This window comes from Tamandua tetradactyla, chromosome 5 (genome assembly GCF_023851605.1).
Source record: "Tamandua tetradactyla isolate mTamTet1 chromosome 5, mTamTet1.pri, whole genome shotgun sequence".
In the NCBI taxonomy this organism is placed as follows: Eukaryota; Metazoa; Chordata; class Mammalia; order Pilosa; family Myrmecophagidae; genus Tamandua; species Tamandua tetradactyla.
Genome location: NC_135331.1, coordinates 114206045 through 114218632, shown reverse-complemented (window position 1 = coordinate 114218632; position 12588 = coordinate 114206045). Strand labels below are relative to the sequence as shown.

At 35.8% G+C, this 12588-nt stretch overlaps 1 protein-coding gene across 2 annotated transcripts in view; it reads left to right on the top strand.

Annotated features, from left to right (window-relative positions):
* Window positions 1–12385, top strand: part of HMGCLL1 (3-hydroxy-3-methylglutaryl-CoA lyase like 1) — a 152380-nt gene extending 139995 nt beyond the window's left edge. The window contains exons 8-9 of one of the 2 annotated variants that reach the window (XM_077159236.1): window positions 7339–7464; window positions 11127–12385. In XM_077159236.1, the coding sequence (XP_077015351.1) occupies window positions 7339–7464; window positions 11127–11228 (228 nt within the window). In that variant the 3' untranslated portion in view covers window positions 11229–12385. Of the gene's footprint in view, window positions 1–7338; window positions 7465–10456; window positions 10634–11126 lie in introns of those variants that run through there. The other variant, XM_077159237.1, reaches the window with a different exon arrangement.
* The last annotated feature ends 203 nt before the right edge of the window (window positions 12386–12588 follow it).

Sequence of the window (12588 nt, the reverse complement as noted above, 5' to 3'; positions counted from 1 at the left end):
TTTTATTTTAGGGAGCATTAGTTCCCTACACTTTAGAAAGAGTTGCTTCTCATTTGATATTAGTAAGCCACTTCTCAATGACAAATATTTAGTCATTTTAATTTCTAATGCTAAGATCCATGAGTGGTAGGGCTTAATGTTTGCTAAGTCCCTGGCAGACACAATGTGCTTGATAAACATTTTGAAGTCAAAGGAAGGATAAACACAAATGCACTGAACATATTGAACCCAGTTTCATGTGCTCTATACCATTATTAGAAGCTTCCTTATTTTAAAAGAATGTTTGACTAATATAAAGCTATTTATTTATGTGTTTGCCATTTTGTTCCGCTGGAACACAGTGGGATTGTAACTTCTAGGCTTTAATTTTGTGGCTTTTGGTGCTATATTGCCACCTTGTGGTTACTCATCTAAAGATGTACTTTTATTCAAAAAAAGACAAACTATCAGAGATGCTTTGGGCTTGTGAAATAAAATGCCACAAATGCTTTAATTTGTATGCCTTCACACACACACACACACACACACACACACACAGAGAGAGAGAGGAAGCTGCAAACAGTGTTTGTATTTGATGAGGAAAGGTAGGAAATAAACTTTCAATGAACATAATCTCATATGTGATAAAATCCACTTAAGTAGCACGACATTTTTCTTCAAATGTATGATCAATTAATAGTAAATGTGATGAAATTTATTTCAATGCCATGATTTCAATAGTGGAATACATATCTATTCCCTACATTTCCCATAAAGAACTGATGAAGAGAAGAAATAATGTTTCTAGGCAGTTTTAAAAACTGGTTTATGTCGTAGATCTTTCTAAAGGGATAGAAAGGTAGATGTGAAGGAAATACACGTTAACATCAATTTGCATTAGGCAATTACAACTAGAAATTTCCAAATCAGCTTGTTTAGAATAGGGAGCATAGTAATTTAGTATATGGGTAACATTTTCCATTGAGTAGATCTTTATTTATGAAGAAGAGAATTATACATTTACTAGAAGACATGATTTACAGGACCTTGCATAAAAGGAAATGTTAAAGAAGTACTGTGATTTTTAAAAGAGATATTAAAAGGAACTAATATCTTAATGTTCTATTTCATAGGTAACATACAATTGAATAAACTCCTTTTAAATTTGTTTATTTAAACTTTAACTTATATATTGCACTTAGAATTGGTTCAAGCAATTAGAGAAAAGAATTTACTGAAAGAATATCTCTGTGTAGAGCTAATCTGATACTAGGCATAAGGGAGGGAAAGACTACTTTCCAGGTAAAATTAATCTTCTCTAGATTATGTCTGCATATTAACCCTGCATCTTAGACCCATGAAAAAGCAGTTAGAAAATGATGATGTAACCAGGAAATTCAGAGTATTGGATTTACGTACTCTCATTCTTAGGTTTATTATCATTTGACTATAAGCTAAAATTTACAGAAACCTTTCTTTTTCTCATTTTATTTATATATATAATTGATTTTTTTGTGGGGCATTAGAAAAGAATGAAAATAAACTAAATTACCTATAATGACACTACCTAGTGGTCAGCTCTGTTAGTAGTTTGATATATCATCTAAATCTTGTTTTTCTTTTTTTTTAAAAATGGAATAGGCTCATTTTTTTAAAAAATGGGCAGGTCGTGGTGGCTCAGTAGGCAAAGTTCTCGCCTGCCATACTGGAGACCCGTGTTCAATTCCCGGTGCCTACCCATGCAAAAAAAAAAAAACAATAAACAATAAAAGGTATAATAACTTTTTTTATTTTTATTTTTTATTTTTATTTTTTATTAACGGAAAAAAAAAGATATTAACACAACATTTAGAAATCATACCATTCTACATATGCACTCAGTAATTCTTAACATCATCACATAGATGCATGATCATTGTTTCTTAGTACATTTGCATCGGTTTAGAGGAACTAGCAACACAACAGAAAAAGATATAAAATGTTAATATAAAGAAAAGAAATAAAAGTAGTAGTAATAGTAAAAAACAACAACAACAAACAAATCAACAAGCAAACAAAAACAAAAAAAACCCTATAGCTCAGATGCAGCTTCATTCAGTATTTTAACATGATTACTTTACAATTAGGTATTATTGTGCTGTCCATTTTTGAGTTTTTGTTTCTAGTCCTGTTGCACAGTCTGTATCCCTTCAGCTTCAATTACCCATTGTCTTACCCTGTTTCTAACTCCTGCTGAACTCTGTTACCAATGACATATTTCAAGTTTATTCTCGAATGTCCGTTCACATCAGTGGGACCATACAGTATTTGTCCTTTAGTTTTTGGCTGGATTCACTCAGCATAATATTCTCTAGGTCCATCCATGTTATTACATGGTTCATAAGTTTATCTTGTCTTAAAGCTGCATAATATTCCATCGTATGTATATACCACAGTTTGTTTAGCCACTCTTCTGTTGATGGAGATTTTGGCTGTTTCCATCTCTTTGCAATTGTAAATAACGCTGCTATAAACATTGGTGTGCAAATGTCCGTTTGTGTCTTTGCCCTTAAGTCCTTTGAGTAGATACCTAGCAATGGTATTGCTGGGTCGTATGGCAATTCTATATTCAGCTTTTTGAGGAACCGCCAAACTGCCTTCCACAGTGGTTGCACCCTTTGACATTCCCACCAACAGTGGATAAGTGTGCCTCTTTCTCCGCATCCTCTCCAGCACTTGTCATTTTCTGTTTTGTTGATAATGGCCATTCTGGTGGGTGTGAGATGATATCTCATTGTGGTTTTGATTTGCATTTCTCTAATGGCCAGGGACATTGAGCATCTCTTCATGTGCCTCTTGGCCATCCGTATTTCTTCTTCTGGTAGGTGTCTGTTTAAGTCTTTTTCCCATTTTGTAATTGGGTTGGCTGTCTTTTTGTTGTTGAGTTGAATAATCTCTTTATAAATTCTGGATACTAGACCTTTATCTGATATGTCGTTTCCAAATATTGTCTCCCATTGTGTAGGCTGTCTTTCTACTTTCTTGATGAAGTTCTCTGATGCACAAAAGTGTTTAATTTTGAGGAGCTCCCATTTATTTATTTCCTTCTTCAGTGTTCTTGCTTTAGGTTTAAGGTCCATAAAACCACCTCCAGTTGTAAGATCCATAAGATATCTCCCAACATTTTCCTCTATCTGTTTTATGGTCTTAGACCTAATGTTTAGATCTTTGATCCATTTTGAGTTAACTTTTGTATAGGGTGTGAGAGATGGGTCTTTTTTCATTCTTTTGCATATGGATATCCAGTTCTCTAGGCACCATTTATTGAAGAGACTGCTCTGTCCCAGGTGAGTTGGCTTGACTGCCTTATCAAAGATCAAATGTCCATAGATGAGAGGGTCTATATCTGAGCACTCTATTCGATTCCATTGGTCGATATATCTATCTTTATGCCAATACCATGCTGTTTTGACCACTGTGGCTTCATAGTATGCCTTAAAGTCAGGCAGCGCGAGACCTCCAGCTTCGTTTTTTTTCCTCAAGATGTTTTTAGCAATTCGGGGCACCCTGCCCTTCCAGATAAATTTGCTTATTGGTTTTTCTATTTCTGAAAAATAAGTTGTTGGGATTTTGATTGGTATTGCATTGAATCTGTAAATCAATTTAGGTAGGATTGACATCTTAACTATATTTAGTCTTCCAATCCATGAACACGGTATGCCCTTCCATCTATTTAGGTCTTCTGTGATTTCTTTTAACAGTTTTTTGTAGTTTTCTTTATATAGGTTTTTTGTCTCTTTGGTTAAATTTATTCCTAGGTATTTTATTCTTTTAGTTGCGATTGTAAATGGGATTCGTTTCTTGATTTCCGCCTCAGCTTGTTCATTACTAGTGTATAGAAAAGCTACAGATTTTTGAATGTTGATCTTGTAGCCTGCTACTTTGCTGTACTCATTTATTAGCTCTATTAATTTTGTTGTGGATTTTTCTGGGTTTTCTAAAAAGGTATAATAACTTTATATGCTCATATAGTATCCTCTAACCTATTTATTTTTCTTAACTATGCACTCACATAATTTTTTGTCACTCCGTTTTATAGTTACACTCTAATTTGTAATATAATTCCCCATTGTGAAACATTAGGTATGTTTTCGAATTTTATTCTTATAAACAGTACTGGGATGAACATCTCTCTATATAGATGTGTGTCTGTGTGTATCATCGGTAGTGCACATGCACCCACCTATATATGTATTTCTTTTCTATTTCTTGCCTACTTATTAGGATTTCATGAAATATTCCTAGAAAGGAATGTTTGGAAAAGGAATGGCTGAGATCAATGGATGTTTGCAATTCCACTCAGTGGAATTTATTCTATCACTTGAAGAGACAGAAAAGGCAGTGGCACTCAATCCTAGCTACACTTGGACATGACTGAACTTGTCAGATCATAATTTGAGGAAAGTCTGATAATAAAAGGAACACTTTTGGGAGCCTCCCATGTTGAGAAATATAATGAAAAGACATGGAGGTGTAAAAGCAGTCTATATGTTATAAACCTATCTTAGGTCCCAAAGAATCCCAGGGCTAATTGGATTGTAATTCTGCCCCTGCAAAACTTGGAAACATCCTCTCCAGTCTGGCAAGGGAAATCAACAAGAGCGGTTCAAATAATATGGCCCATCTGGCATCTCAAAGGGAAACAGGAGCCAACTGAAAGTGTTCCCAACAGCCAAAGCTCAAAACAATTTGAGGAACAAAGCATATAAAGCAGTTTTGGATTATAAACCAAAAATATAAAATAAGTATCCTTGAGTTTCTTCTGATATAAATAAAAATGACTGAATGAATAAATAAATGGGGAAAGTAGATCTCATATACAGAAGAATCCCACATAATATATATATAGGTTCTCCCTAACCCTTAAAATGTAGGCTACAGGTAATGGCTTCCTTCCAAAGAGTACAGTATGGAAAGAGGGTGGGTGAATTTATAGTGGAGAACCCTGGCAAAATTGCAGCAGCCAAGTGATCAGGGTTAATATCATCTGTCATAAATCATGTAGCAAGAATGTCCCCTTCATATTATGTGTTGGGAATGCCACTTCATCTCTGTTTTCTTTCTCCCACAAACCAATAACTCCAGTCTAATCATGAAAAGAACATCAGATAAAACCAAATTGAAGAACAGTCTACAAAATATGACAAGTTCTCCTTAAGGCTGTCAAAGTCAATAAAATAAAAAAAGCTCTGACAAACTGTCACAGCCCAGTGGAGCCTGAGGAGACATGACTACTAAAAGCAGTCTGGTGTCCTAGGTGGGATCTTTGAAGAGAAAAAGGGCATTAGATAAAAGCTAAGGAAATCTGAATAAAGTATGGACTTTAGTTAACAGTAATGTCTCGATATTGGTTCATTAGTTGTGACAAATTACCATAGCATTGTAAGATATTAAGAATTGGAGAAATTGAGTGTGAAATATATGGAAAAATGCTGTACTATCTTCACAAATTTTCTGAAAATTGGGAACTATTCTGAAGTTTAAATTTTATAAAAATAGATGTGTGGTCCCTTTCACAGCAGCACTATCACCTGGTTATCTTGTTAAAAACTCACATTTCTAGGTTCCAACCCAAACTTCCTGAAATAGAAACTTGGGGGATGTGGCCCAGCAATCTGTGATTCTGATACAGCTAAATCTTAAGAACCACTGATCTTGAAGACTGTCTATGGTCTCTGTTTCCAGAGGAAGTTATGTTACATTTTCTTCAACCGCCAAGAGTGAACTAAGGATAGACCCCCGGATAGCTTCTGGTGGCCACATTCTTAACCTTCACAGTTGAGAAATGATATGCCCTTCCTCTCTTCTTCACCTGTTATCCAAATCTGATCCCCATGACCCTTCTCGGACTCATAATATTCATGTCTTCCACAGCTTGTCCATCTCATTCAGATATCCTCCATCTCTGATATCCCCACCACATAATTATATACCAACCTGTGTATTTCTAGAGGCTGTAAATCATCGTGGAGTGTGAACTTTCTAGAGTCAGAGGACTCCAATTACAAGATGATGAACTTGGGCAAATCGCTTGACCCTCTTCTTTGAATTTCCTCATCTATGATTTGGAAATGAAATAATAGTCTCTACCTCGTAGTTGTTGTTATGATTGTGAGTTAATACTTAGGAAGTACTGTGAGTAGTATTCAGCACGTAGTGAGAACCTATAAATGCAAGCTGTTATTATTGTTAGTGGTGGGTGTATTGGTTTGTTAATGCTGCTAGAATGCAATATGCCAAAAGTGGATTGGCTCTTATAAAGGGAATTTATTAAGTTACAGTTTACAGTTCTAAGACCATAAAAATGTCCAAACTGAAGGATCCAGTAAACGTTACCTTGACTCAAGAAATGCTGATCATCCAGAACACCTCTGTCAGCTGGGAAGGCATATGGGTGGCATCTGCTGGGGTCCTTGGCTTCTGGTTTCAAACAACTTCCCCGGGGGTGTTTTCTTTCTGCATCTCCAAACTTCTTGTATTGGCTCTGAGCCTTCTCCAAAATATTTCCTCTTTCAAAGGATTCCAGTAAACTAATCAAAGCCCACCCGGAATGGGTGGAGTCACATCTCCATCTAATCAAAAGTCCACATCCAAAATTAGGCATGTCACATCTCCAAGGAAATAATCCAATCAGTTTCCCACCCTAAACAATAGGTCTGGCCCACAAGATTGGATCAGGATTGAAACATGGTTTTTCAGTGGTCTATAAAAGTTTCAAATGGGTACAGTGTGTATCATGTTTCTTCATTGTGTCTTCCCTTCTCCCAAAGCAGCAGAGTTAAGTTTTGTGTGCAGAACAATGGACCGATAAAGACTGAATGAATTGAGTGGGTGAATTGAACCCATAAAATCCTGTTTCAAACACAGTGATCTCCACCTGCCACAGACATTAGTGTTCTAATGCACCTTGATTTTGAGTTATAACATTGCAGCTATTTTATGTTGGTTATGCAGTGGCTATAGGATGATCCTACAGACTTGGTTGGAAAATATGCAGAACCTGGGAGTAAATTTATTTTACATCAGGCTCCACCACCTATAGCTGTGCTAGTGGCAACAAATAACACCATTTAATTTTAATATATTATCATTCTGTTTCCTGAGTTGCTTAGCAAAGTTTCCATAAATGCTAGAGACAAGATTAGCCAGGCAAAAATTCAGCACCCTAGGGATTATGGTAGCAGCAGGTGGTGAGTAAGTGAATGTTTGGGTAGAGCATTCAGCTTTTGCTTATTTGCTCATTGCCATAAGTTAAATAGAAATTCAACAATTTATATGCCATGAATACACAAGACTTAGGTGTTTTCCTTTGTTTTCCAGATGGGGATTAGTGTGGTGGACTCTGCAGTATCCGGATTAGGTGGTTGCCCTTATGCAAAAGGTGCTTCTGGGAATGTAGCCACCGAGGATTTGATATATATGCTTAATGGCCTGGGGCTTAATACAGTAAGTTGCTTTGACTTTTAATATTTATAGATTCCTTGTAGCCCCAATCTGGAATGCTTCTAAGATTTGGGAAGCAATGTTGAGGTCAAAATTTATTACACTTTTGCTATTTCCCAAAATGCACAATGGGAAAATACCAAGGAAATGGTATTTAGTGGGTGTTATAAAGTTACAGCTCAATCACCAATAATGCTTTCATTCAGCATTTTTATGGTACTTCATGACCTTCAAAGTCCTTCTAAACATATTACCTGGTTTGTGAGCTACAGCCTATGACTTTGTTGTTATGATTGTTACATTTTACAGTTGTTTTTTGCCTGTTTGGTTGTTTTCCTGCATGGATGCTTAATTAGGGGTAAAGTGAGATCCTTATTTTCTCACAATAACAATTAGGTAGGTCTGGAAAAGTGCCTAGGGAACTTTTGAAATGGTCAGTGGAAGAAAAGAACTTAATACTACTTAACATGTGAGACATTGAACTGTAAGCAAACTGCTTTACGAGTACTACCTGAAGTCAAGTGCTCCTAAATTAGCACCTCATTTTGCAATATGCTAATTAAAATAAGCTGTCAGTTTATTGGGTAAATTTGTAGGGGAAAAAATAAAAAGACAAGCAAACTATCCATAGATGATTCAACGTTTAAAATGCTTTGTATGATGTAAAAGCATTGTCTTGATTACAAAATGGATTTATCCGTCACTTCCTCTCCTCTCCTTTTGCCTCACTCTTTTATAGTTGAGTGTAATTTAATTCACCTGTATTGCTCATAATTTTGCCATCACTTGGAATGGCCGCACACCCGATACTTCACTCTACCTGGCAGTCTTTAAGACTTAAGTAAGGGTGGGCCACGGTGGCTCAGCAGGCCAGAATGCTTGCCTACTATGCCAGAGGACCTGGGTTTGATTCCCGGTGCCTGCCCATGTGTGAAAAAAAAAAAAAAAAAAAAAAAAACTCAAGTAAGGCACTACTATCTACAAAAAATCTTTTGGTCTCTCTTTAACTCCCAGTCCCAAACTATTAAGTGACTTTCCTCAGTATTCTCATGCTAACTGCAATGTCTCTAATCTGACCCTACCATGAAATTTGTAACTTGTAAATTTCTAGTGTCTAGCTGCAGCAAGAGAACAGTTATTACAGCTAATTCATACTCAGTACCTTTTGTATAGAGATGCTCAATGATTATTTGAGAAATAATGATTTTACTTGTCACTAGATACAAAAGGGCATTGCCTATCTTCTCATCTTCTCTGGTTAGGAATAAATGTTATTTCTTTTACTAAGTGGCTTAATCATTTTATCAAAAGTATCTGACCATAATAGAAACTGATGAGACTAGGTCCTTTCCTGAACATTTAATGACAGCTGCTGCTTAATATCTGTCAGGCCATGTTCTAGGTGGTGCAAATGAAAATAAAACATGTCCCCATCCTAAGAATTTCAAAATGAATAACAATTGTTTCATTGAGTGAAAGTCATAACTCAACCAGTTACCCAACTAGAAAAGATTCTATGTGAAATCCAATATTACTATAACTTTCCTATCCATTCAATTATCGTAAACCACTGATTCAACTTCTTAAATATTTCAGAAATTTGTCCCTTCCTTGCTACCCTTACTATGACTACATTATCATAGGCCCTTATCTCTTCTCTGAGCCTCCAGCCTCCACATTGAGTCTGCCTGGCTCAGACTTGGCTTTTAACTCATCCTTCCTGGTACCATCAGAGGATATCATCTCAAATGCAAATATGTTATGCTGCACTCACCTTGAACACCCAGCAATGGATTCTTATTTCATGAAAAGCAAGTCTGTGCTTTTTTTGTTGTGCAATCTGGCCTTTTTATGCCTTTTTCAATCATCACTGCCCATCAATCTCTGTGCATGCCACAGTATTTCTCACATGTCTTGTAGTGCTTTTTCTTTGCCTGCAACATCCCACCTACCTCCTTCCTCTCTGGGTCATACTCTCCGTGTACGACTCAAGTTGGGATTTAACTTTCCTGGTATCCTTCCTTGACACCCCTCTCCACTCCTTTTTACACACTGGTCTGACTGTCACACTTCCACCTTCATAATTATTTGGGTGTATTTCTATCAGTGGCTTTAACTAGAGTGCAAAACTTCCTGTTTATGGGTGCCATGTTGTCTGCCTAAGAGTAAGCACCCTGAGGACACAAACCATATTCTACTTAAGATTCTGGACTCCCCCAAATCTATCATGGTACATGACATAGTTAAGAACCTGTTAAATGATTTAAGAGTAAATGCAATATGAATTCATAATGCCATCTGTTATTTAAATAAAATAGTAGAGAAAGGCCAAAACTGAATTCTTCATTTGTATTAGCTCAAGAAATTTCACTAAATAATTGTTATAAATGGAATTCTTGGAAAGTGAGGACGATCATTAGTGATTGAAATCCTCCTGTAATCCTTTGCTGGATGTGAATTCAAAATTGAAAGACCCATGTAGCTAATTATTTTTAAAATATAATACATTAATTAAGGGTATTAAACTAAAAGTTGCCTGACAGATTTTTTTACCTATCACCATTACCTTAGCAAAACTAAATGTTGCAAACCAAGACAAATGTTAGTATCCTGAGAATAAAATCATTTGCAAATATCAGTTTACAAAATATTTTTCTTGATCATTCTTGAAGAACGAGAAGTAGAAAGCAAGGAAATAATGCTCCAGGAGTTTCTAGAGAGAAGTAAGTAGTTATCATAAAATGTCTATGTCTTCCAAAATGATGATCATTGTTATGAAAAGCAGTACAAAAGTAAATGAGTAATTGAGTAAAAAAAAGACAAATTTGTATAAATACTATAAGTAGTTCCTAAATAGTAAAGACTGGGTTTGTTAAATTTTAAACTTACATTTTCCCTAATTCGTGTTGAGAGAGGACAGAAGAGTTTATGAAATATTGCAGGAGGGCCAAATCTCTAGTTAATCTACCTAATTGTCTGTTTCTAATGGTGACAGCCAAGGAGCTGGGTGGAGACCCCGATGGTGACCTTCCACTTACACCTAGCCTGAGAAATGAGGAACATGTCCTGAAGTTGGACTTGATACCCAACTATGTTATCTGCTATCTATGGATTTACCTAAACCTTTGTTGATCCTATTTATATTGTCATATGTACAACCTCTCAGGCAAACATGGTCCAGATGTGTACTAAATGCTACTTCATTTTACTTGGCCCTCAACCTCTGAATATGGTTAATAAATATGCATTTACCTTTTCTGCATTCCTTATGGTTTTCTCATTTGTTTCTTTATAAAGAGGGTGTTTTCCCCCCCTGTTAATTCTTATCTTTAAATTCCTCTAATTCATTATCAGCATAATTGTCCTTTACTGATATTTTACAGATTGTTTCAAGTTCCATTCCTAGAATTTAGATACCAACCTGAATTACACTGAGTTTTCCCTAGACTTTGTATAGGGGTCAGATGAAAGATATGTTTTAATAAAACAGAACAATCTAAGGTGCTAGCCAATGATTCAGAGTTGCCCAAAAGTTTGTAATGAGCAACATTTTGTTAGTAATATTAAATGTCCAAGTAACTCTTCATAGTATTAAGAGGAATCTGTTTTGTCATCTTTCTCCCTAATCCCTCTTTTCTCCTGGTATCCCCTCTTTCCCTCACCAGGGAGTGAATCTTTACAAAGTGATGGAAGCTGGTGACTTTATTTGCAAAGCTGTGAATAAAACCACAAACTCTAAAGTAGCACAAGCCTCCTTCAATGCTTGACTTGAACGAATTTATCACTTAAGGTCAAGAAGATCTGTTTCTTCTACTTGTATTCATCTGATAATCATTACTGTCAGATTGTTCTGAAATGCAAAGTAATAGACAAAAGTGGAAAAGAGATGCTTTTTAAAAAGAATATTGCTGGATAGATTATGAAGTCAACGGAAAGCAGTACCAGTCATCAGGTAAATTACAACACAAAACTAAATAATACAACATGTAGACATGCTTTTGAATTTTGAAAAAGGCTACTCTTTTTTCTCTTATAAAAATAACTTTTTAATTTAGTAGACATGAAAATTGACTTCAGATTTCCTTAAGTATCAAATACTGTGTTAATACTTAATCAAGCTGGCTTAGCACAGTGTCCATATTGTCAGTAGTTTATGAGCCCCTGCATAGTGTGCAAAGTGTGTGGCCTGAATATTATGTGTTATGCCTCTGCATCTCCACTTTCCATTTGCCAGATCAGTTAAGTTATGGACCAAGAGCCAAATCTCCATTTGACCCTACATAATTTTTAGCAGTAGAACTTTTTATATTTCAAGTATGGTTAACATCTGTTAACTATTTCAATGACTTTATCGTGTTCCAGGAGGCTGTGGTCAGTGGCAATATGCCATATCCTGGAAAAATATGAATTCCTATGTTTGTTACATGCATCCAGTTTACCATAGTTTCCCTTTCATCGGTTGTAGTTAAACCCAGCATGGTACTACTCAGCGATTGAGAAATATAAAGTACTATTTTCAACTTGCTGTCTAAGTTGCAGTAGTAAGAATAGATTGGTACATGTACCAGAATTCATTTTTATAATTGCCAAAAAAAAAAACATTGTCATCCTAAAAATATTAAGACAGCTTTTAATTCATGAAATAAGCTATTTCCCATTGATTCAGGGCATTTTCATAAATTGCTTTTTTTTTGGTTAACTTTTTTCCTGGCTGTTTTGAAAGTTGAAGTGGCTCAAATTCTATCTGCTAAACTGAAAAGCATTTCCAGAAATACTAAAAATGTATCAAGCAAAGAGTGAGAAGAGGAACAAGAGGATCACGTTAACAAAAACACTCCTGCAACCTATGCAAATTATGCTGGGATGTATTTCATGTAGGTTTGAAATATCAGTTATATTATTTATGTAGACTGCTCCACAATGATGCTGGGTGATCTTATCTTTGAATAAATTTGAATATAACGATATGTAAAAGTGAGCATTGTGGACTTTCTATTAAATATTCACTATTCCTGTCAAAGTAAAAATAAATCCAAGGGCAGGCCACGGTGGCTCAGCAGGCAGAGTTCTCGCCTGTCATGCCGGAGACCCGGGTTCAATTCCCGGTGCCTGCCCATGTAATAGATA